The sequence below is a fragment of the Esox lucius genome, chromosome 20 (assembly GCF_011004845.1).
Source record: "Esox lucius isolate fEsoLuc1 chromosome 20, fEsoLuc1.pri, whole genome shotgun sequence".
Taxonomy (NCBI): domain Eukaryota; kingdom Metazoa; phylum Chordata; class Actinopteri; order Esociformes; family Esocidae; genus Esox; species Esox lucius.
In genome coordinates this window covers 23,935,637-23,960,248 of record NC_047588.1, presented here as the reverse complement: position 1 = coordinate 23,960,248, position 24,612 = coordinate 23,935,637, and the positions used below count along the sequence as shown (strand labels likewise).

The 24,612-nt window shown below is 39.3% G+C and overlaps 1 protein-coding gene across 5 annotated transcripts; it reads left to right on the top strand.

Moving 5' to 3' along the window:
- Positions 1 to 448: 448 nt before the first annotated feature.
- On the top strand, positions 449 to 24,597 carry fxyd6l (FXYD domain containing ion transport regulator 6 like). 5 transcript variants are annotated; one of them, XM_020041314.2, is made up of 11 exons: positions 449 to 753; positions 1,856 to 2,046; positions 6,743 to 6,799; positions 6,982 to 7,008; positions 7,231 to 7,257; positions 9,261 to 9,281; positions 11,222 to 11,245; positions 12,606 to 12,680; positions 18,114 to 18,150; positions 18,329 to 18,375; positions 24,265 to 24,597. In XM_020041314.2, exons 2-11 carry the CDS (start codon positions 2,037 to 2,039, stop codon positions 24,273 to 24,275), a joined length of 336 nt encoding a protein of 111 aa, XP_019896873.1. In that variant the 5' UTR covers positions 449 to 753; positions 1,856 to 2,036; the 3' UTR covers positions 24,276 to 24,597. The 5 variants fall into 5 exon arrangements, with proteins under 5 accessions (XP_019896873.1, XP_019896876.1, XP_019896875.1 ...); XM_020041317.2 differs by lacking the exon at positions 7,231 to 7,257; XM_020041316.2 differs by lacking the exon at positions 1,856 to 2,046 and having other exon boundaries at positions 450 to 753.
- The last annotated feature ends 15 nt before the right edge of the window (positions 24,598 to 24,612 follow it).

Here is a 24,612-nt window from a genome sequence, read left to right as displayed (position 1 = left end):
GGATGACAAAGAAAATAACTTCAAACATATTCATGTTCTGACAACACCACTCGCCGTTTTTTTCTCCATTCCAACTCTAACGTTATTTTACTGCCCGTAATATATCTTAAGAAATCCCCTGCCTAAAATGTACGTAAAATAGTCTACGTCATCCTTCTGACACCAGGTTGCAACGTTTGGGTAGGGCGATATCTAAAACATGCAGGGAAGGGGGTGTCCAGGAGCAGAGTTGAGAAACACTGGTGTTAAGGGACAGTAACACAAGTCTGTTGATATAAAACATTTAAAAAATATGTCACAACTTGGCACCACACCTTACACATCAGGAGCCGCAACTGAGGTAAAAGACAGGCATTCCACATTTAACATTTGCGAAATCCCAAAACCATATAGCTTATTTTCTTTATATGCAAAAACCGTACACGGACCAAATAAACAGTACCAACCCTCCCCCCTTTTCCCTACGCTTCTCCCAGACGCTCGAGATTACAGGAGTTTACTACAAGAGTTTGTTTTGGATGTTTCAGGAGAACCTTTACAGGATCAGATTTTCGGTATTTTTCATTAATGTATTACTGTTACAGACTCGTATTAGCCAACACTGTGTTTTAGTCTTTTTGGAAAAAACTTACTTTTTGTAGCGGTAAAATATACAGGAAACATATCTTTAGGAGCGTACTGGGCGGAGGCTCGGCCGCGAATTTCGCCTAAATTCATCTACGTCGCATTTCCCTTACATTTTACTTTTTACAGGTAAGTTTTTTTTTGTTTGCAAAGAATTTGATGCCAAAGGTCTGTACCCCGTCAAAACAACGAACAGCTACAGTAAGGCTGCAGAAATCTTTTCTGATAGAGTTACGTGAATCTAGTCTCAATGGTGCTGTATTTGCTTTTAGATTTTAAAATATAAGTTTAAAACGAATGTAAAGGAAATGTAGAATATTGCAATGTTTGGACTATATAACGATAGACAAGGTTGGAATATTGTTATTAAAATAAAGTACAGTAATACACTACATGTTTGGTTGATCAAGAAATGAACTGGCTGGAGATATACAAAATACATTTTAAAAATGACGAGATTAAATTAGAGTAAACTGGTTATGGCTTTTGTGGATTAGTTTGGTGGAATGCCTACTGTACCGTTCCAGTAAAACGAGAGCCAATGCTGGTCCGTTCAACTGTTTCAGGGTCCTACGCTAACTTTTTTTCTCACTGAGAAAAAAAGTCTGAAATCTACTGTCCCGAACTGAATTCAGTAGATTTCAGACTATATATAATTGTGTGTGTGTATATACATATAGATAGATAGATAAATATAATTGTATTTTACAGATGTATAGTATGTAAATATCATATAATCAGAATATTGATTCATACCACAGATTTGCATGTGATATGAGAGCTGATACAAGCAATTGCTGTTTACATAAATATGATGTATCGCACATCATTACTTTTTAATAAATGGTTATCAAAATATTAGCTACTATAAATATCATTATCATCTTTTCATGAAGATGCTTGCATATTTGATGTGACATAAAAGCATGAAAATAAAATAGTTAGGCCTAATTTATTTATACTGTATTGCGTACTGTATACTGTATTGTATTTATACTGTAATACTAATAATATTTACTGTATTGTATCATATTTATTTATTTGTAACATAAAAATGATGCAATACAGTCTACTTGCACTAGTTTGTCGACTGGCTTCTTGTGTGTCACGGCTAGCAAGCGCTTAGGCCGGCATAGTTAACATGATACTTACAGTCCGTATGGATTCTCCGTATTCAACGGACTATGTCGTGGATGTAGTCTGTGAATGTTTTTTCCCCTCTTCACAACAGGATAGGCGGTCGCAATTCATTCGGAACAGGCAGACGTTCATTGGTGCAGCCGCAGGGTTGTCTACAGACCGTTTGGCCGCAATACACGCATGCTGCAGGGACTTAAGAGCAGGATTTCGGTAGTTGTTCGTTCCCTAAATAACCGACACTGCCATATCAGTTTTCGTCGGGAACGCACAGCATGAACGGCAGTACGTGTGTCTGTTTTTTCCAACAAAAATGATTGCATTTGCTTTGCGTCGTACAATACCGTTTGGCCCCTACTCTAGAATGTACTATGATTGGTCAAAACTAACGAGCGAATGAATATTATTGGTCAAAAAGACGACACCGGTACTATACCACACCTAGGGCAAGAACAAGTGCCACAGACGCATTTTAAGTCGAGAACAAGCGAAAATCTAAGCGGGAGGAGTGATCAAGGCCAAGCAAACGTTTTAATAAGATACTGTGAATTTAAATGGAGAAATTGAGCACTGGCCCATGTGAGCCAGTGACTGTCTTGTCTACTGTCCCGAGTGTATGTTTTACTTGACCTGGGCCAGCGGGCCGTCATAAATGTTGAACCCTGAGTGGTGCAAAAAATGTATGGAATGCTAGATTCGCTCATGTTTTGTTGTTTTGTTGAATGTATAGACTACTCATTGACACCCAAAGATTACAGTTCTGAAAATTTACACATTAGCATGACTCCTGATTTTATGGAGCCAAGATCCATAGGTAAGTGCTACAATGCAATATCTTTATTCCACGCTGGTTTTTAGGTAGACTCATATTCCATTTAATGGTCTCAAGGTGAGAAAATAAAGCTCAACAGTGCAATAGATTGTATGCTGCTCATTAGATTCTAAAGTCATAATACACCCACACGAATTTTTACCTGTGTTTTATTTTCTCCAGGGAAAATTAACGAATTATCAATAGTTTTTTAAATTATGAATGCTGACTTTGTTTAGCCATGTTAGTCCTAATATGACAGGAGTCCACTATATGTACGCATTTGTATCGCTTCATATGGGGACCTTTATTTTGAAGGCAAAACACAATCATCACTATTGTAGCCATACTTATGACTATCTTCTCTGACCATGTTTTTTTTTTAGTGATTTATGGAAGAAAACTATTAATAACCTGGGCTCCCACGTTCAACTCCCACGTTCAAATTCCCTTGCATACTTAGCCACAGGTTTTCTGTTGGATTGAGAATCTCTTGGACATAAGTGGTCAGGTGCAGATTGCCCATTTAATGATTTATTCTCATTTCAAATGACTAAAAAGTTCACCTTCTGTTACCTTACAGCCTGAAATGAAAACATGTAAAATCAGACTTTTTCCAGCTTTATTTACACACAGTAATCCACAATATCCAAGTGAATGTTTTCTTTTACTGTGACAATGTATCAAAATTAAGAGAGTAAAATACCCTTTTGGATGAGTGAAAACCCCAGTGTATATAAACCCTTTTTTACAGCTTTGTTTAAGCACAGTAACACACTATCCAAATGAGAAAAAACTAACAATCTCTGAAAATGTATTAAAATTAAAACAGTAAAATAACTCATTTGGATGTGCCCACCCCACTTTAGAGTAGATACACTGATGAGCCAAAACATAATGACCACTCAAAGGGCATGTCTCCTAACACAGGCACATGTCAAAGTCTGGGTGGATTAGACTAAGTGAACAATCAGTTCTCATGGTCAACGTGTTGGATGCAGGAGTAAAGACATGAGAGACTTTGACCAGGGCCAAATTGTTATGCCCAGATGACTGGGTCAGAGCATCTCTGAAATGGTAAGGCTTGTGGGGTCCTCCCAATCAGCAGTGGTGAGTACCTACCGACAGTGGTCCAAGGAGGGACAAACCAGCAACAGGGTGTTGGGCGCCCAAGGCTCATATGACCCCTGTCCCCCGTCGAAAGTGAAGGGACTGCAGGGCCTTAATTTAAGTTTTAACACCACTGCAAAAGACTGCAGGGACTTTCCATGAAAAGCGTTCCGGTTACAATGAATAGTTCTGTTTTCTTTTACATCACGTGGACGGTGTGTGATGGAGGGAGTGTGCTCTGGGTAACGTTCTGCTGGCAAGCCCTGGGTCCAGGCATTCATGTGGATGTCAGTTTGACACGTGCCACCTACCTAAACATTGCTGCAAACCAGGTACACTCCTTCATGGTGGTGGAATTCCCTGATGGCAGTGGCATCTGCAGGATAATGAGTCGTGGCATACTGCACACATTGTTCAGCAATGGTTTTAGGGACATGATGAAGAGTTCAAGGAGCTGCCCTAGCTTCCAAATTCCCCAGATCTGAATTCGATTGAGCGTCTGTGGGGTGTTGGACTAACAAGTCTGATCCACAGTGACTCCACCTTGCTGCTTACAGGACTTGCTGCTGCTTCAAGGATCTGCTGCTCATGTCTTGGTGCCAGGTACCACAGGGCACCTTTATGGGTCTTGTAGAGTCCATGCCTTGTCTGGCCGGCGCTGTTTTGACGGCATGTGGAGGACTAACAGCATATTAGGCAGGTGGTCATAATGTTTTTGCTCATCAGTGTGTGTGTGTGTGTGTGTGTGTGTGTGTGTGTGTGTGTGTGTGTGTGTGTGTGTGTGTATATATATATATATATATATATATATATATATATATATATATATATATTAGGGGTGTGCAAAGCAGCCAGTATTTGTATTTGTTAAGGGGGAAAAAGTATTTGTATATGTATTCAAGTAAAATTCAAAATAGGCGTAAAACTTTTGCGTTACACTTCTAATTTACGTTATAGTGTAAGTATTCTTTAATTAAATCTATTATAATAATTATGGATATGGAAATGTTGGTTGATATTTTTCCATAAATCCAGCAATGAACATGTAACAAGGAACATCATTGAAAAGAAAATAACATAACAGCCATTACCTCATCCATGGTTAAACCAACAACTAATAAATACCATTTGTGAACATTATAAACCCCACCACCACCCGTCCTTGTTGGAGGACGCTGAAACGACAGAATGAACATGTAACAAGGAACGTCATTGAAAATAACATAACAGCCAACTCATCCATGGTTAACCAACAACTAATAAAATACCGAGGGCCCTCTGTTGCTGTGTGGAGAATGGAGATGTGTGGAGCAGCCTGTGTCAGTTACCGCTTTTATTATTTTCCCCTCCCCCGACTGAACGTCACTCACTCACTCACTCATCCGGGTCTCATGTACTGCGGTCTCATGAGAAAACGCAGCTTTTTGATATAACTGTTTTCTTGTTCCCAAATACAAATATTTTTTTAAGTATTTGTTTGAAATAAGTATTTGTAAAAACCATGTTATTTGTGCCTTTCCGAATACCGTATTCGGGTTCGGCTCCACCCCTAATATATATATTCACTCACCTAAAGGATTATTAGGAACACCATACTAATATTGTGTTTGACCCCCTTTCGCCTTCAGAACTGCCTTAATTCTACGTGGCATTGATTCAACATGGTGCTGAAAGCATTCTTTAGAAATGTTGGCCCATATTGATAAGATAGCATCTTGCAGTTGTTGGCGATTTGTGGGATGCACATCCCGGGCACGAAGCTCCCGTTCCACCACATCCCAAAGATGCTCTATTGGGTTGAGATCTGGTGACTGTGGGGGCCATTTCAGTACAGTGAACTCATTGTCATGTTCAAGAAACCTATTTGAAATGATTCAAGCTTTGTGACATGGTGCATTATCCTGCTGGAAGTAGCCATCAGAGGATGGGTACATGGTGGTCATAAAGGGATGGACATGGTCAGAAACAATGCTCAGGTAGGCCGTGGCATTTAAACGATGCCCAATTGGCACTAAGGGGCCTAAAGTGTGCCAAGAAAACATCCCCCACACCATTACACCACCACCACCAGCATGCACAGTGGTAACAAGGCATGATGGATCCATGTTCTCATTCTGTTTACGCCAAATTCTGACTCTACCATCGGTATGTCTCAACAGAAATCGAGACTCATCAGACCAGGCAACATTCTTCCAGTCTTCAACTGTCCAATTTTGGTGAGCTCGTGCAAATTGTAGCCTCTTTTTCCTATTTGTAGTGGAGATGATTGGTACCCGGTGGGGTCTTCTGCTGTTGTAGCCCATCCGCCTCAAGGTTGTGCGTGTTGTGGCTTCACAAATGCTTTGGTGCATACCTCGGTTGTAACGAGTGGTTATTTCAGTCAAAGTTGCTCTTCTATCAGCTTGAATCAGTTAGCCCATTCTTCTCTGACCTCTAGCATCAACAAGGCATTTTCGCCCACAGGAGTGCCGCATACTGGATGTTTTTCCCTTTTCACACCATTCTTTGTAAACCCTAGAAATGGTTGTGCGTGAAAATCCGAGTAACTGAGCAGATTGGGAAATACTCAGACCGGCCCATCTAGCATCAACAACCATGCCACGCTCAAAATTGCTTAAATCACCTTTCTTTCCCATTCTGACATTCAGTTTAGAGTTCAGGAGATTGTCTTGACCAGGACCACACCCCTAAATGCATTGAAGCAACTGCCATGTGATTGGTTGATTAGATAATGGCATTAATGAGAAATTGAACAGGTGTTCCTAATAATCCTTTAGGTGAGTATATATATGGAAACTGGAACTGGCTGTTGTACATGTCAATCCAGAGCATCCCAAATATGCTCAATAGGTGACATCTGGTGAGTATGCCAGTTATTGAAGAACTGGGACATTTTCAGGATGTCATTACGTCCCCAAAATGTTAGGAACTTGTTGTAGAACAGAATCTAAACTCATCGATTTTGCTTTGTGGTGGGGGGGGGCATATTATGGTTTTGTGATGATTAGGTTAACCTTCATGTATTAAATATTTCTGGTGGTCGTTTTCCTTGGTGTCTAGGTGCCATGGATCTCTCTGTTTTGGTGGTATTCTGCTTCTGTGTAGCTCCTGCTTTGGGTAAGATTTCTTTCATTTTAATCAGTTGTGATTAAGGAACCAGAATCATACATTTGTAGTCACTGTTTGTGTTGATATCAGTATTTTACCATGTACTGTAGCAGATTGGTTATTCAGTGTGGTTGAGGGAACTGTTATGTCTTTTTTGGATGAGCCAGTCTCTGGTCTGTCTGTACTAACAGGATCAGGGTTTGGCAGGGAGATGCCAGGTAAGTTGGAAGTGCTTTGGTTGCCTCAATTGTGTAATAAATTAATCGGAAATATGCTGTTTGTCTGGCTGCCTTGGAATGGAGACTGTAATTGCACGGCCATCTTTACTGTTGGCTTATAATTTGCGATAGAGTATGGCTGTGTAGATCAATTCACGTTGTGGTAGAGGGAACTGATTCATTTTTTATAAGTTGGTCTCTATTCTGTATTTGTACAAACAGGGCCAGCTTTAGGCTGGGAAATGCCAGGTAGGTTTGTAATGTATTGAATGCCTCAGTTGTGTCAATATGGAATGAGCATCATGATGCCTGTCTGCCTTGGAATGGACAATTAGAGTGCACAGCTATTTTTATTTACTTTTCTGATGCATCAAAGCAGCTGACTGTGCTCAGTCTTTACCAACCAAGCATCTAAGTAATCGTTATTGTGTAAGGAGCATTTTAAGTTGATTTGATTAAATCCAGTTAGTTACAAATATAATTAAAACCAAACTAATTTAGACTGCTGTAAGAAAGCCCCTTTTAATTTTCTTGCCAGGATTAGACCTTTCCTTATGTGAGGGATTAGTATTCACTCTTTTGGAGTGTAGCTTAGCATTTCAAATGGCAGGTGCTAAACTGTGCCTGCCATTGGGTTTGACCAACATGAGAAGTTTGCCCTACATGAGACGTTTTTCTCCTCAGGAAGGGCTAGTCAATAGAGTGACTTGGACAGTATATGGGTTCCTCTGGTAGTGGTGAGAATTGACAATAAACAAAAGATTTATCAGACATCAGGCTTATAAACTGCATCATACTTAGCATAGTTAGCTCAGGTTGTCGTTTCATTGTCCCATTTAAGTAAAAAAATCTAAATGAGAAGGTCAGCAGATAAGAGATGAGCAATTTAGAGAAAAATGCAGATGCCTAGCAATGATCATTATACTGTACCTCAGGATAAAAAAAAAAAGTTGTTCAATTACCTTGGCACTTCACAAGTCATGAATGTGTTTGGTGATCCAGATAATGTGACATGCATGCGAATAGATTCTTAATCTTAATGGTGCTTGTGAGGAAGAAGACCTTGGGTTGATTCCCAAATGGTTACTTGCACTGCATAAGCCAATATTTGCACACCTGTATTTGGCAGACACAAACACGCAGGCATGCACAAACACATGCCGTCCCTCACACAGATTTTGTAATGTTTAGCTGTAGGTTCTACAAAGCAGCAATTGGTGTCAAATAACACTTTATGGTCCCATGACAAGAAAGGCACCGACTAAAGCTTTGCAAAATTGAAGAAAAGAGAAACCAGCACACCTCTTTGTTTTAGCACCGCTTGTCTTTTTATTGAATCTTTATGTATTGGTCTCTAGATATTCAAAGACCAACAGTGACACAAGCAAGAACAGTGTGCCTGTTTGTCTTCAATTTTACATTACCATGCAGTTGCAACAAGTTACATTGGAGGTGCCTTTTTGAACTTGCTTATACCGTATATTGCATCACCCACTAGTGTAATCTGAATGAAGGGCCCATTACAGAACTTTCATTTTCAAGTGGGCCATACAGGAAATTATTAAGTGATTTGGAGTATCTCAAACCTTCTGTGCATGTGCTGATAACATTCAACATATGTGTTCGTTCTGTAGCCTATTCAGGCTGCTCTGGTGAATGGTGCTTGTTTGTAATGAATGCAGATCAAAGCTAAATCAGTGTACATTTAAATAACACTCTGGGCTATTATTATTTTTGTTATGCAAAATCCTGAAATCAGGTGCTCCTAAATCGAGTAGCAGTTTTGTCACTGCCTTGCAGTTAGCTTTGTCTTTACAGTTCCAGGGTTCTAACGCTCTTCTCAAATAAGAATGTCCCCAAGTCCAATTGGATTTGCTGTGATGAAACAGAGAGTTATTCAGGAAATTGGGGGAGAAATGTTTCATCTTAAAGACCTTCAGTGAGCTTTAATCTAACTTAAGTTTAAAAAAAGCACCATTTGGCAAAGTAAACAGTTCTTTACGTTAAGTTGAGCACAGTGTGCAATGAGTAGAAACATGTGGTTAAATTGTGATCTGCATTGGAGCTTAAGGAATCTCTGGATCTCTTTGTCCCGCATACTAAAGAGGCAGAAAAGGTTTAGCACGTATTGAGCATTCTATGTAAATATTGGGAACACTTCACTGTAGTTATCAAAAGCTTCATAGCTCACACAAGCCACTCAGTCAGAGCTAATGTCGGTCAATCATTAATGCTTTCCTTTTCTTTTTCAGCATCAACAGTGGATGAAAAAGGTAAATGTTTGTTGTTGTTTGAAGCATTGTTACTCTTTCACTTTAAACAGCATGTTGACAAATAGCTAAATCCCATAGCATTCAGTCATCAAAATTTTTATGCCAGTTTCAGTAAACTCGGTTGACATTTATGTTTTTGTAGCTTCAAACATAGTTTATATGTTTCCATTGAAATGCGAGATTTAAATCCCAGCATGGTCACAAGATAATTATATAGAGCCCTCCTATACTCTCCATGTAGGGACAGTGTAGCCTCAAACAATTAATGTCAATGAGTGAGTTCCATATTTTATTTTTATAAAGGGTGTTGGTGTACATGTTGGTTTTGTAAATGTAGAAATTACAAAATTTTTATACATACTATTTCAGGGCACCAAAGGTTTTGGGACTGATTTAATATAATGTCCAGATTAAGTACAGATGTTTAGTATTTGGTCACATCAGCAGTCTACATCAGCTAACTCTTTTTTCTTCTAGTAAAGTATTCTGATTGCAGTAGCTAACACATCATCTTCTGAGTAGGGTCGGAACTTAGGAAAAATCCCATAGAGGAATCGGATTCTGAAGGGTGTCCAGTCCTCTTCTGACTGTGTTGGATGAAGATTATAGGACCTTCTCAAAGTTTTGAAGCTCTGAGGCTCCATCAATATTTTTGCATGTTCAGATTACTAGCAGAGCAATAAATACTGTAGTATTTAGACAGAATCCAGATCAGCTGCCCAACCAGGTGGATGAGGATGGGGACAACCAATCGGGTTGTGGGCAGTGACTATAGGTGTTTTTAAGCAGAAACTAGATATAAACACAACCAGGTGGATGTTGGGTCGGGACAGCTCAAAGTTGTCAGGCCAGGTAGACTTGAGATGTAGTCTTAGGGGCTCAGGGCCTACTAATATTCAAGAGGACAACAGAGAAATTAGAGGAAGCCTTCCTTATCCAAAAGGATACAACCACATAAAATTCAGACTGACACTTTTCCCCCAAAACAAAATAATGCGAATTGAGTCATGGGAGGTCAAGAATACACTGTGGCCCCATCCAAAGATAACCCCAGACAGGGCAGAACAAGTAGGAAATGGTTCCTCACTTTGCCAAGTAGCAGATGACTAAGGGGACGTCAACTGACCGCAAACCACCCCGAGACAGGGCAGAGTAAAACCTCCAGAGTTCTGTCCCATCCCATGAGTGTTAGGCATAGCCATAACACAAGTCATCCATTTAAATATAGTGGTGTCAAAAGATTAAAATTGTGGTTAATCAACATTCAACAATATGATAAAATTGGCTAATTATGTTAAAGACATCAGAGTTAGGGGAGGCACCGCAGGCCTTCACGCTTGATGGGTTTTGGAGGTAGACTGGGGTGGGGGGCACAAGGAGGGATATTCACATTTCTAACAACTTGGAATCCCGACAACATTTTATATGGTTTACTGACTTGATTCATAGCATGAATGTCTACTAACCAATGCTGCACTGAAGTGATACAATTCAGAGAGCCGGTTAGATTGAACAAGCCAAAAGTCTCAGGGAAGGGTCACATATCACACTGAAGGTTGAGGTGGTGTGCTCTCAAGTCAATACAAATATTTCTTTACAGTAGAGAACAGATTCAAATTCAAATATTCATATATTCCATTAATATTTCACCTAGATACTGTAACCAGTGGGAGAGGAGAGGTCATAAGAGCTCTCCTCCAGGGGAGTCAAAGACTGAAAGTGTATTTTTGGGCCGAGACACTCTGTGGTAGGAATCTGGTGTCAGGGGTTGGGTTTACACAGCTCAGTCGTCAGTCGTCTTTGGCTGCTGAGGGGACAAGTGGTCAGATACTATATCTCCAGTTTCAGTATTCATTCAGTAACTGTGAATAATAGCATTCTGCAAAATGCTAAATTAATCTGGTTTTCATGTATCCCTTGTTCTTTACCTCCCTTCCCAGACTATGATGCTGCTTTTCACTATGGTGAGTGAATGGGTGATTGAGCATCAACTAACTCCACAGGGGGCAAATGTGTGACCGTTCTCAGGAAACATCTCGGGGAGTTCAAGATGGGTTTGCATTTTCCCTTTTTGTTCAGTTTTTTCAGAAAAAAAAGTCATAGTTTCAGAGTAGAATTGGCGAAGAGTTCTAGTCCTATTATAGTCTAGTTTCTGAACACATCACAACCACTCAACCAAGTCAGACTAAACATCTCTATAGATGTTGAACTTAAGGATGTATTAATCATGGCATTTGCACTAGGTGCAGATAGGTCTTGATACTCTGTTACTCACATACTCACAATTGCAGAAACTCAGGTCGAGTGAGCAGAAAATCAAAAATATACCTTGTGAGATATTGGAGTGCCCTAGCAAATATACAATTAATGTACATACGCTAGAGACCCATTCAACGTGTCCCAATTGAAAATATCAACAGTACCATATAGCTCAAATGATTAGAATGTCTAGATGGGGTCGGTCACATGTGTTGTGAAGTAGAGGATCAGGGGTTTGCTAACAGGGTGGGGCCAGTCAAACTGTCAGTGGAAAAGTAGTATGGCATGTTTGACGTTGGTCCCTTCTGTAGGTTAGGGTGTCACACATTTTTGTCAATGCCATTGCTGTTTTATTATCCAATTTGAAATGATGTATTACGTTCTGAATCCAAAATAAAGGTTTAGTAATAGCAAATACACTGCTGCATTATTATTACTTTCTGAATCCAAAGTAAAGGTTTAGTAATAGCAAATACACTGCTGCATTATTATTACTTTCTGAATCCAAAATAAAGGTTTAGTAATAGCAAATCCACCATTGCATTCCACAGTATTGACACCATATAAAAGGTTAAACATAAGGTGGTTATGTGATGTTTTGGGGATGTTTTGCAACAGAAGGGAACTGGGACACTTGCCATCATTGAAAGAACCGTACACTCTGCTCACTGTCAGGTTTTCACCGGGGCTTGTTCGGTGTTACACAACTTTTTTCAGTAAATTAATGAAATTATGACGACTCTTGGGTTACTTGTTTACACTGGTTCCTTTTTTAATGCTAGGTTTTGGGTGAAGAGCTGAAAACATACAGTGATGAAAATATTCAAAAATTACAGCACTGTATAGTTTCTAGGGCACAACATGTTTTTACAAATTAACTACACTTTGGACTTCATAAACACTCTTGTATTTCCTTAGTGCCACATAATCACAAATGCTAACTATGACATTTTCTAAGTTATATATATGTATTAAGTTACACTATGCCTTTCACATTGGTTGGGAATACATTCAGTGATGCATGAATAAACCTGTCTGTTAAAAAAGTTTATGAATCTGTTTCAGATTATCAGTCTCTGAGGATTGGTGGGCTGATCTTTGCTGTGGTACTGTTTTTCATGGGCATTTTCCTCATCGTCAGTAAGTCTGTCGGTCTATGTTGGCCTAAGTAGTTATGCTTTACCATTTGAATTGTTGGTTTATAGATTAAACCATTTGAAATTAAGATTATTTCTGTAAAATTAAGTGTATGATCTACTGTACCTATATCATTCCTCTTTCTCATTCCATTATTGTATTCTGTGATTGAATTTATATGCCAATCTGCATTAATTGTTTGGACTTACTGTACCATTCTAGCACTGATAAGCCTGGGATGCGTTACTTTCTGGGAGCTGGGATGCAGGCCAACATACCTTGCACAACCCCCAGACACCCAACACCCCTCTATCCTTTAGGAATCTGAACATCTATAGCAGCCCACCCCCACACTGCTCCCAAGTAACCCAATGCAGCTTAGAAACTTGTCATATGACAGGGGGTGCCCCTTTTCCACTTTTGCCTTTACAGTGGCGTTCAGAAGTGTTCACCCAACTTCGACTTTGCCACGTTTTATTGTGTTACAACGTTTGTCAATTGAGGGGTTTTTGCCACTGAACAACAGAATCCTATAATGTACTTAAGTACTGCAACAATAGCCCGGGTACTTCACAAAATGTGGCCTTTATGGGAGAGCGGCAAAAAGAAAACTCTCATCAAATCTTGGTTTGCCAGATAGCATGTGGAAGACTCTGAGACCAAGTGGAAGAAGACTATAATGAGACCAACATTTATTTTAGGCCTTAATGTTAAGAATTATGTTTGGCACAATTTTAACACTATACGTTCTGAGAACACCATCCCAACCTTAAAGCAAGGTGTTGGCAGCATCATGCTATAGGGATGCTTCTCTGCATCAGGGCCTGGAATGTTTGACGTTAGAGGACAACATGGATGCAGCAAAGTACAGAGAGATCTGGGAAGAAAACATTCTGTAGTCTTCAAGAAACGTGCCTTAGCAGTAGATTTGCCTTCCAGCAGGACAAGGAATCCAAACATACAGCCATAGCCATACAGGTATGGCTTAAAAACAGAAAGATCAATGTACTGGAGTGACCTAAAGCACAGACTTCAATCTAATTGACAATATGTGGAAAAAGTAGAACATTTGTGTTCACCAAAGGTCCAAAATTGCTGTCTATATGTCCAAATGATCTATCCTACTAGAATTGTCTTTAATTGCTTTCAAAGTTTCGCCTAACAAATATTGACAAAAGGGGGTGAATACTTATGCAACCTATTATTTTCTGTTTTGTTTTTGAAATTATTTTATAAAATATATCTTCATTTTTACTTTGACATTATGGACTCCATGACAAATCAATTCCTTATTAAATAAATTTTTATTAAACAAAATTACATTTGGATGCAATTATAGGTTTTTATGAGATTAAATTAGTAATTGCATTATATTAATTTCACATTAATCAGTGCTCAGATATCTTTAAATGCAGGTAGACAGGCATGCCTACTAACAGTTGGATTAAAAGCAATAATTGCAGTTTACTGGTATTCTGGATGCACTTGGAGAAAAATCTGAACTGGAAAAAGTATGCAATCTTTTTTGTAAGAATGGACCACAGTCACATACATCCCTGTTTCCCAAAAAGTTGTGACTCTGTGTAAAAAGCAAAAACAGAATGCAATAATGTGCAAATCATGTATCCCTGTATGTAATTGAAAATAATACAAAGACATTAAAGATTGAAACTGAGAGTTTTAGAAAAAAAATACATACCCATTTTGAATTTGATGCCGGCAAAATGTTTCCAAAAAGTTGGGGCAGGGGTATGTTTACCACTGTAATGCATCATTGCTTTTAACAATACTCTTGGGAACTGAGGAGAGCAACTGTGGTAGTTTTGAAAGTGAAATGTGTTCCCATTCACGCTTGATATTCTGTAGGATTTCAGATGCTCAACTGTTCAGGGTCTTCTTTGTTGGGTTTTTAATTTCATAATGTGCCAAAGGCAGGCCAGTTTAGCACTTGGACTCTTTTACTACAGAGCCATGCTGTTGTAATATGTGAAGAATGTGGTTTGGCTTGGTCTTGCTGATATAAGGCCTTCCCTGTATATATTGTTCAGCATTAATGGCGCCTTCACAGATGTGCAAGTCACCCATGCCATGTGCATTAATGCACCCCCATACCATCACGGATGAACTGTGCGCTGATAACAAGCTGGATGGTCCTTCTCCTCTATAGTACAGAGGACACAGTGTCCATAATTCCCAAAAATGATTTCAAATCTTAATTTTTACAGACCATAGGACAGTTTTGCACTTAACCTCAGTCCATCAAATGAGCTCTGGCCCAGAGAAGGCTGCAGCGGTAGTGGATCTTGTACTATATAAATAGATAATAAAATAACTTTGTATATGACTTTTCTAGTGCAATTACATAAAGTGCTTTACACACACAAATAGAAATACATTAAAAGAAACATTATTATACATTCCGAATGGATCCGAAAAAAAAACGACCCATGCCCATCTGGATCCGAAAGATCCGTTCAGGACCGACAGTAGAAATAGAAAGAAGACTCAAAATTGTGCAGGAGGCAGCCGGTGCCATCGATAGCACAACGAGGCTATTATTGGCAAAATTGGGTCATTGTTTTAAACGTCCTAAAACAAGTAACATTACCTACAGTGAGGGAAAAGATGATTTGATCCCCTGCTGATTTTGTACATTTGCCCACTGACATAGAAATGACTAGTCTATAATTTATAATGTCAAACATTTTATAAATTGATTTGCATTTTAATGAGTGAAATAAGTATTTGATCCCCTCTCAATCAGAAAGATTTCTGGTTCCCAGGTGTGTTTTATACAGGTAACAAGCTGAGATTAGGAGCACTTTCTTTAAGAGTGTGCTCCTAGTCTCAACTCGTTACATATATAAAACACACCTGTCAACAGAAGCAATCAATCAGATACTAAACTCTCCACCATGGCCAAGACCAAACAGCTGTCCAAGGATGTCAGGGACAAGATTATATACCTACACAAGGCTGGAATGGGCTACAAGACTATCGCCAAGCAGCTTGGTGAGAAGGTGACAGCGGTGCGATTATTCGCAAATGGAAGAAATGTCAATCTCCCTTGGTCTGGGGCTCCATGCAAGATCTCACCTCGTGGAGTTGCAGTGATCATGAGAACAGTGAGGAATCAGCCCAGAACTACATGGGAGGATCTTGTCAATGATCTCAAGGCAGCTGGGACCATAGTCACCAAGTAAACTATTGGAAAAACACTACGCCGTGAAGGACTGAAGCACATTAAGGTACTGCAGTGGCCTAGCCAGTCTCCAGACCTTAATCCCATAGAAAATCTGTGGAGGGAGCTGAAGGTTCCAGTTGCCAAACATCAGCCTCGAAACCTTAATGACTTGGAGAAGATCTGCAAAGAGGGGTGGGACAGAATCCCTCCTGAGACGTGTGCAAACCTGGTGACCAACTACAAGAAACGTTTGACCTCTGTGATTGCCAACAAGGGTTTTGCCACCAAGTACTAAGTCATGTTTTGCAGAGGGGTCGAATACTTATTTCACTTCATAAATTTTTTGACTTGCGTTTTTCTGGATTCTTTTTTGTTATTCTGTCTCTCAATGTTCAAATAAACCTACCATTAAAATTATAGACTGGTCATTTCTTTGTCAGTGGGCAAACATACAAAATCAACAGGGGATCAAATAGTACAAAACTTTTTATTTATAGCCTATTTATTCAGTTGCCTTAAACAATGTGTCCAAATCTGCTCAGTTGTGTCGCCTATATTCGGCGTTAAACGCTTTGCGGTCTTGACTGCATAGGACACTATAGGACTCTAAACATTCACGCACTGCATGCATGTCCATAAATATATATTTAAAATAATTTTAAATAACATAGAGAAGCGTGTGCCAATAGAGACCAATATCCTGCAGACATTTTCCTATAGCCACCACTGACATTAATTGCGATCTTGTCGGCATGTCGGTCTATTCTTACATATTGGCCATGTCCTTAAAGAAGAGAATTCGTTCAAAAGTATAATATTTCAATTAGGTCAGAAAAAAGTAAAAATGTCTGATGGACCCGTGAAGACCTCCAGTCTAGACTCTAGCCAGAAGGCCTTTTTTCACCTGATCTGTGAGGCCTAACAGTGCAGTATTGGTTGAGCATGTCACTAATGTAATCAGATTTAAATCTCCTCTGAAGTTCACCAGTAACCAATGTAGAGCTGCCAAATCTGGTGTATAATGAGACCTTGATTTAGTCCTTTGGTTTCTTCTTTGCATGGTAGAGTTTTAACATGTGTTTGTGGATGCAGCAACATACTGTGCTCACAGACAATGGTTTTTGGAAGTGTTCCTGAGCCCATGCAGATTTCCATTACAGTGTCTGTTTTTAATGTAGTCCTGCCTGAGGGCTTGAAGATTACGGCCATCCAATATTGGTTTTCGGCCTTGTCCCTTGCATACAGAGATTTCTCCAGATTCTCTGAATCTTTTAATGATGTTATGTACCGTAGATGATGAGATCCCCAAACTACTTTACATTGAGGAATGTTATTCTTAAATTGTAGCACTATTTGCCCAAGCAGTCTTTCACAGAGTGGTTAACCCCTCCACATCCTCACTTCTGACAGACCCCTCCTCTCTGGGATGATACCATCTTCTCTTTTAATACCCAATCATGTTACTGAACTGTTGCAAAGTGACCCAATTCATTGTGTGATATTCAACCAGGTTTAGTTTTTAGCCTTACTCAACTTTTACAGACTCCCGTTGCCTATGTCCCAATGTTTTTGAAACGTGTTGCTGGCATCAGATTTAAAGTGTTTCATTTTCCAGAAACAGTAAAATGTCGCAGTTTCAACATTCAATATGCTGTCTTTGTACTGTTTTCTATCAAATATAGGGTTTAAATAATTTGCACATCATTGCATTCTTTTGATTTACATTTTACACAGCGTCCCAGCTTTTTTGGAAACTGGATTGTAGTATTTTCATACATATTGTGGATATCAATACTCTACACACCCTTTAAAGTATGGATAGGCATAAGCTTTGGAAAGTGTATCTGTGAAACACACAGATACCCTGTGACAAGGTCCCATTGACACGCCATTCTTCTTCCACCCTCACCCCATGTTTCACCTTGATAATGCGCAACACCATGTCACAAGGATTAGTAGACAATTCCTGGCAAAGTCCCAGTTCTTCAATGGTCTGCGTAGTTATCAGACCTACATTGAGCATGTTCGTAATGCTAATGCTCTGGATCAATATGAACAACAGCATCTTCTTGTTTGTGGCAACATTTTACAGGCCAAATTCAATGTACATTGGCATTCTTTATTTTGTTTAAAATGCTGTAATAAGAACAATGTTATATGAGCTCTTTCCTTTTTCTCTATACAGAGCTGTTGATAAAAACTTGTTTGCACACCGATTCATCTTCCCATCTCTCTTTCCTCTCTATGTGCAGGCCGGAAATGCCGCTGCAAATCAAGTCCGAAGCCACGGTATGTTGGCCCAAGTAAAGATGCAGTGTTGATAAATTACTAAACTTCCTGTTCTCTTGTTTATAATGTTTTGTGTTTTAGGTTTTAAATGTCTTGGTTATATACTGTGTATTTTTGTAATTGTTATTACTGTCCAAGTAGTTTAACTCAAGGTTTGTTTTCAATGTTCTTCTCTTAGGCCTGCTGGGCTCCGTCCGGCACTGGCAGAGGCAGGGGCTGTGGCAGGTATATGTTTGTCTTCATTAACATAATAGTCCCAATTTGAGTATTAAGATTGTTAATCAGTTCATATTATGAACTGGGTGGTTCAAGCCCTGAATGGTGTGGGATATCAGATATCAGATTATTCTGTTATTTTCATGGCTTCATTTTTACTATTGTAATTATGTTGGCAACCAGATTTTGAAGCAATTGAATAAAAGCAAGTTAATATGGGGTGTGTGATAAATGGCTAATATACAGTGGCATATAGCTAAGGACTGTATACAGGTACTCTGCGTTCCATTCTGTTGATGAAAAGCCCTTAACCATGGTTTAATGGCCATGTACCTCACCACCGAGAGCCTTAATGTAGAATTTTTTTCCTGCGGTGATGTTGAGTTTAAAGAGAGTTCATCAAAAGTATTAAATTACTCATAGGGAAAGAAACTATGTACATACAGTGGGGAGAACAAATATTTGATACACTGCCGATTTAGCAGGTTCTCCTACTTACAAAGCACGTAGAGGTCTTTTTTATCATAGGTACTCTTCAACTGTGAGAGACTGCATCTAAAACAAAAATCCAGAAAATCACATTGTATGATTTTTAATAATTAAATTGCATTTTATTGCATGCCATAAGTATTTGATCACCTACCAACCAGTAAGAATTCCGGCTCTCACAGACTTGTTAGCCCTCCTTTTCTCCACTCATTACCTGTATTAACTGCACCTGTTTGAACTCGTTACCTGTATAAAAGACACCTGTCCACACACTCAATCAAACAGACTCCATCCTCTCCACAATGGCCAAGACCAGAGAGCTGTGTAAGGACATGAGGGATAAAATTGTAGACCTGCACAAGGCTGGGATGGGCTACAGGACAATTGGCAAGCAGCTTGGTGAGAAGGCAACAACTGTTGGCACAATTATTAGAAAATGGAAGAAGTTCAAGATGACGGTCAATCTCACTCGGTCTGGGGCTCCATGCAAGATCTCTCCTCGTGGGGCATCAATGATCATGAGGAAGGTGAGGGATCAGCCCAGAACTACACGGCAGGACCTGGTCAATGACCTGAAGAGAGCAGGGGCCACAGTCTCAAAGAAAACCATTAGTAACACACTACGCCGTCATGGATTAAAATCCTGCAGCGCATGCAAGATCCCCCTGCTCAAGCCATCGCATGTCCAGGCCCGTCTGAAGTTTGCCAATGAACATCTGGATGATCCAGAGGAGGAATGGGAGAAGGTCATGTGGTCTGATGAGACAAAAATAGAGCTTTTTGGTCTAAACTCCACTCACCGTGTTTGGAGAAAGAAGAAGGATGAGTACAACCCGAAGAACACCATCCCAACCGTGAAGCATGGAGGTGGAAACATCATTCTTTGGGGATGCTTTTCTGCAAACGGGACAGGACGACGGCACCGTATTGAGGGGAGGATGGATGGGTCCATGTATCGTGAGATCTTGGTCAACAACCTCCTTCCCTCAATAAGAGCATTGAAGATGGGTCGTGGCTGGGTCTTCCAGCATGACAACGACCCTAAACACACAGCCAGGGCAACTAAGGAGTGGCTCCGCATGAAGCATCTCAAGGTCCTGGAGTGGCCTAGTCAGTCTCCAGACCTGAACCCAATGGAAAATCTTTGGAGGGAGCTGAAAGTCCGTATTGCCCAGCGACAGCTGAAGGATCTGGAGAAGGTCTATATGGAGGAGTGGGTCAAAATCCCTGCTGCAGTCTGTGCAGACCTGGTCAAGAACTACAGGAAACATATGATCTTTGTAATTGCAAACAAAGGTTTCTGTTCCAAATATTAAGTTCTGCTTTTCTGATGTATCAAATACTTATGTCATGCAATACAATGCTAATTAATTACTTAAAAATCATACAATGTGATTCTCTGGATTTTTGTTTTCGATTCCGTCACTCACAGTTGAAGAGTACCTATAATAAAAAATTACAGACTTCTATATGCTTTGTAAGTGGGAAAACCTGCAAAATTGGTAGTGTATCAAATACCTGTTCTCCCCACTGTATAAACGCACGTTGGGATTTGGAGCAGCTGGTATCTTTCGCTAACATGATAACCTCTACATCCCACTCATTAAGTAGTGGTGACAGGTGAGCGATAGAGCTCTAAACTTTAGAAATATCAACTAACTAGCCTTTATAGCTTCCTATAAAAAGGCTGTAATTCTTACACTGTTCACTGTTTACCGATGTACAGTCATGAAAAAGTAAGGACACCCCCTGGGAAATTCTTATTTTTACACATTTGGGCACAGGGATATTCAAGCTTAATTCCAACCATATTCATTGATAAAGGTAACTACAATTTAAAAAATAACAAAAAGCTATTTATGCAATTTAAATTATGCTGAAAAGGTACAGTGCTACCTTTACATAAAACAGCTAAAATATGAATCAGGTACCAAAAAAACTAAGTAACTTGGGAGAGTCCTGCCTTCCATAAAGATTAGAAATTGGTCTGGTTTGGTCTTAACAATATTGGTCTGTGGTAACACATTGTGCCAAAATCAAAAGACTTATCCGAGGCAAATAGTCTAGGAAGGGTTACAAAGCAATTAGAAGCACACCATTCCACTGTCTGACAGATCATCTACTAATGGCAAAAAGTCCAGACCTCTGAAAATCAACAGGGCAGGTCATCGCACCAAATTCAGCCCAAGAGCTGATAAAAGATGCTCACTGAATGTTCAAAGAACCACAGGGGGACATCAGTGTTAAAGGGCATGAGTTAAATGTCAGAAAGAGACAGGTCAAACCTGGCTTATATGGGAGCTTAGGAAGGAAGAAGCATCTGCTCTCAAAAAAGAATATCAAAACACAACGGACATTTGCCAGACAACACATGGGTAAAGACCAAAACTTCTGGACAACCTGTTGTGGACAGATGAGTCAAAGGTGGAGATGTTTTGTTGCAATACCAGGTGCAATGTTTGGTGAAAAATGTAATATTCCCTTTGAACAGAAGTACCTTATACCCAACATAAAGCATGGAGGTGGTGCCATTATGGTTTTGGGCTGATTTGCTGCCTTAGACCATGGGGAACTTACCTTCATTAAGTCAATCATGAATTCCATTTTGGATCGGAATGTACTTGATGGAGAGAATGTGAGGCCATTTATCAAAAAGCTGAACTGAACATGGAACTTGCCACAGGACAATGATCCAAAAGATACAAGCAAAGCGACAACAAAATCGCTGAAAAAGAAATGCAGGGTTATGTAAAGGCAGAGTCAAAGTCCAGTTCTCCATCTGGTTGAAATGCAGTGGGGGGATTTGAAGCAGGCTGTGTATGCAAGAAACCCCTCCTCCAATATGACACCACTTAAACAGTACTAATGAAGAAGGGGCAAATATTCATGATACAAGTAACAACTGCATAAAGTTACAGTCAATTTAATAAATATTGGCACCGTTCATGAAATTCAGCAAAAGTAAATGCAAAACACTAAACAACACGTTGTCATATTTTGGCCACAGATATACAGGTACATCTCCAAAAATGTGAATATTGTGGAAAAGTTCATTTTTTTCCCCCTATATCAAATCAAAAAGTGAGACCTTCATATATTCTATATTCATTACACATAAAGTGAAACATTTCAAGCCTTTTTTGTTTCAATTTTGATGCTTACGGCTCATGGAAATAAAAATCCAGTATCTCAAGATATTATAATAAAATATTTACAATACAGAAATGTCTCTAATCAGCTAATTTACTCCCTGAGCCTTCAATCTCTGTCTGGTTCAGTACACACAACCACAATCATGTGGAAGATTGCTGGATGACAGAAGACACCCATTGACACCCTCCACGAGGAGGGTAAGCCACATATCATTGCTGAAAGGGCTGGCTGTCTGCAGAGTGCTGTATCAAAGCATATTCATGGAAGGTTGACTGGAAGGGAAAAGTGTGGTAGGAAAAGGTGCACAAGCAGCAGGGATGACCGCAGGCTTGAGAGGATAATCAAGCAAAGCCAATTCAAGAATTTGGCGAAGCTTCACAAGGAGTGGACTGAGGCTGGAGTCAGTGCATCAAGAGCCAGTGCATCGTGTCCAGGAAATGGGCTACAAGTGTCGCATTCCTAGTGTCAAGCTACTCCTGAACCAGAGACAATGTCAGAAGCGTTTTACCTGGGCGAAGGAGAAAAATAACTCTTCAGATTAAAGTACATTTTGCATTTCATTTTGAAATGAAGGTGCCAGAGTCTGGAGGAAGTTGCTTGAAGTACAGTGTGAAGTTTCCACAGTCTGTGATGATTTGGGTTGCCATGTCATCTACTGGTGTTTGTCCACTGTGTTTTATCAAGTCCAGAGTCAATGCAGCCATCTACCAGGTGATTTTAGAGCACTTCATGCTTCCATGTGCTGACAAGCTTTATGGAGATGCTGATTTTCATTTCCAGCAAGTCTTGGCACCTGCCCAACATGCCAAAACGACTGGTAACTGGTTTGCTGCCCATGGTATTACTGTGCTTGATTGGCCTACCAACTTGCCTGACCTGAACTGTCAAGAGGAAAATGAGACACCAGACCCAACAACACAGACTGGCTGAAGGCCGCTTTTAAAGCAATCTGGGCTTCCATAACAGTAGTGCCACAGGCTAATAGCCTCAATGCCACGCCGCATTGATGCAGTAATTTGTGCAAAAGGAGCCCTGACCAAGTATTGTGTGCATGAATTAACATACTTAGGAAACCATTGCAGGTGTTTTGAGTTAATTAGCTAATTAGAGCTTTACTCAGGTTGACATTTCCGTATTATACATTTTTAGATTTCCATGAGCTGTAAGCCTTAATCATCAAAATTTGAACAAAAAAGGCTTGAAATGTTTCATTTGAATTACGAAACAAAATTTATTTTTGAACGATATTCTATTTTTTGCACCTGTAAGGGGGAACTATATACTATAATTAAAACACAATTACTCAAACAGTTAACATTTTATTAGTACTATGATTTTGTGTCAAATGTTTGTTTGGTCTCTGTAATCCAGCATGCTGGATTTGAAATTAAACAATGACTAAGATTTTTAAAATGCAGACAGCTTTTTTTGTGGAATATGATCATTGTATTTTATACATATTTGTATGGATATGGTATCTTCAGATTATACTTACATTTATTAATTGAAAATCAACAGAAATGCATTTTCGTAGTGAGTAAAAAATAAGTACACCCCTGGCTTCAATAATTGGTGCACCCTTGGGCAAAAAATACAATGGATTCAATAAGTATTGTCACTTTTCATGGAATTGAGCATGGTCCAAAGCCAAAAAGCCCATCATCAAAGATATAACTACATATTTTCCATTAGTTATGTTCAGCTCATGCATTTCCATTTCTACACCTAAACAATGTTGCCAAAAGGGTTCCTGTGGATGTTTTCTTTATTTTTTTTATTTTAATGTATTTTTTTCATTCTGGGAATGTTCTCAAAATGTTACCTAGTGAAGGACACTCTGGGAACATGCTGTGAAGGAAAGAAACTTGGGAGTGTTCCCTGATTTGCTCTGTGAATGTTGTCAACATATCCAGAATATTTAAAAAAAAAGTAATATGATGTTGTATGAATGAATATGATGAATAGAATATTATAGCACCAGCCCCATTAATACTTGGAAGCCAAAATATTAATATAATAATATTTGGAAAGTGCCAGCCACTGCCAGATATTTTATTTATTTCTGCCATACCATGCACTAGTCAAAGGGTAAAGAAACCAATGTATAATTTTGTCATTTGGGTAAAGTATCCTGTTACATGTACTTACTTCTGCTAAGCAATACTTTAAACAAATCTAATCTCAATATTATTTCAATTATTGTATATTAAATTATTGTAAGTGACAATAAACCCATTGATCTCATTATGCTTTCAGATCCGCAGTGATATCAACTCTTGCCACCAGGCGACAGCATTGGACAGCACAGCATTACTTGCCCTCCAAGGGAGTACAACGATCCTTTTTAATTTCCATTCTATCGATATTTTCTTTTTTGCTTTTGTCTTTTTTTTTCTCTCTATATGTACAATGACAGTATTTTGAGAAAGTATACAATTGATCCTGTAGCACTGCTGAATTGTAGACTACCAATTAAACTTCCAGTAATGTGATACACCGTTATTTTGCCAGTTAGAACTCTACTATAACGTATAACTATTTAAAATTGTTATGATTCCATAATGTTGAATAAAGGATTGTAGATTGGGATGTGTGTGATGTGTT

Bases quoted from the DNA above. Each gene is read 5' to 3' on its own strand.
- fxyd6l (XM_020041314.2), top strand. The intron at 7,009-7,230 runs GTAAGTTGGAAG...TTGTACAAACAG, and splicing joins GTTTGGCAGGGAGATGCCAG to GGCCAGCTTTAGGCTGGGAA. The intron at 11,246-12,605 runs GTGAGTGAATGG...AATCTGTTTCAG, and splicing joins TGATGCTGCTTTTCACTATG to ATTATCAGTCTCTGAGGATT.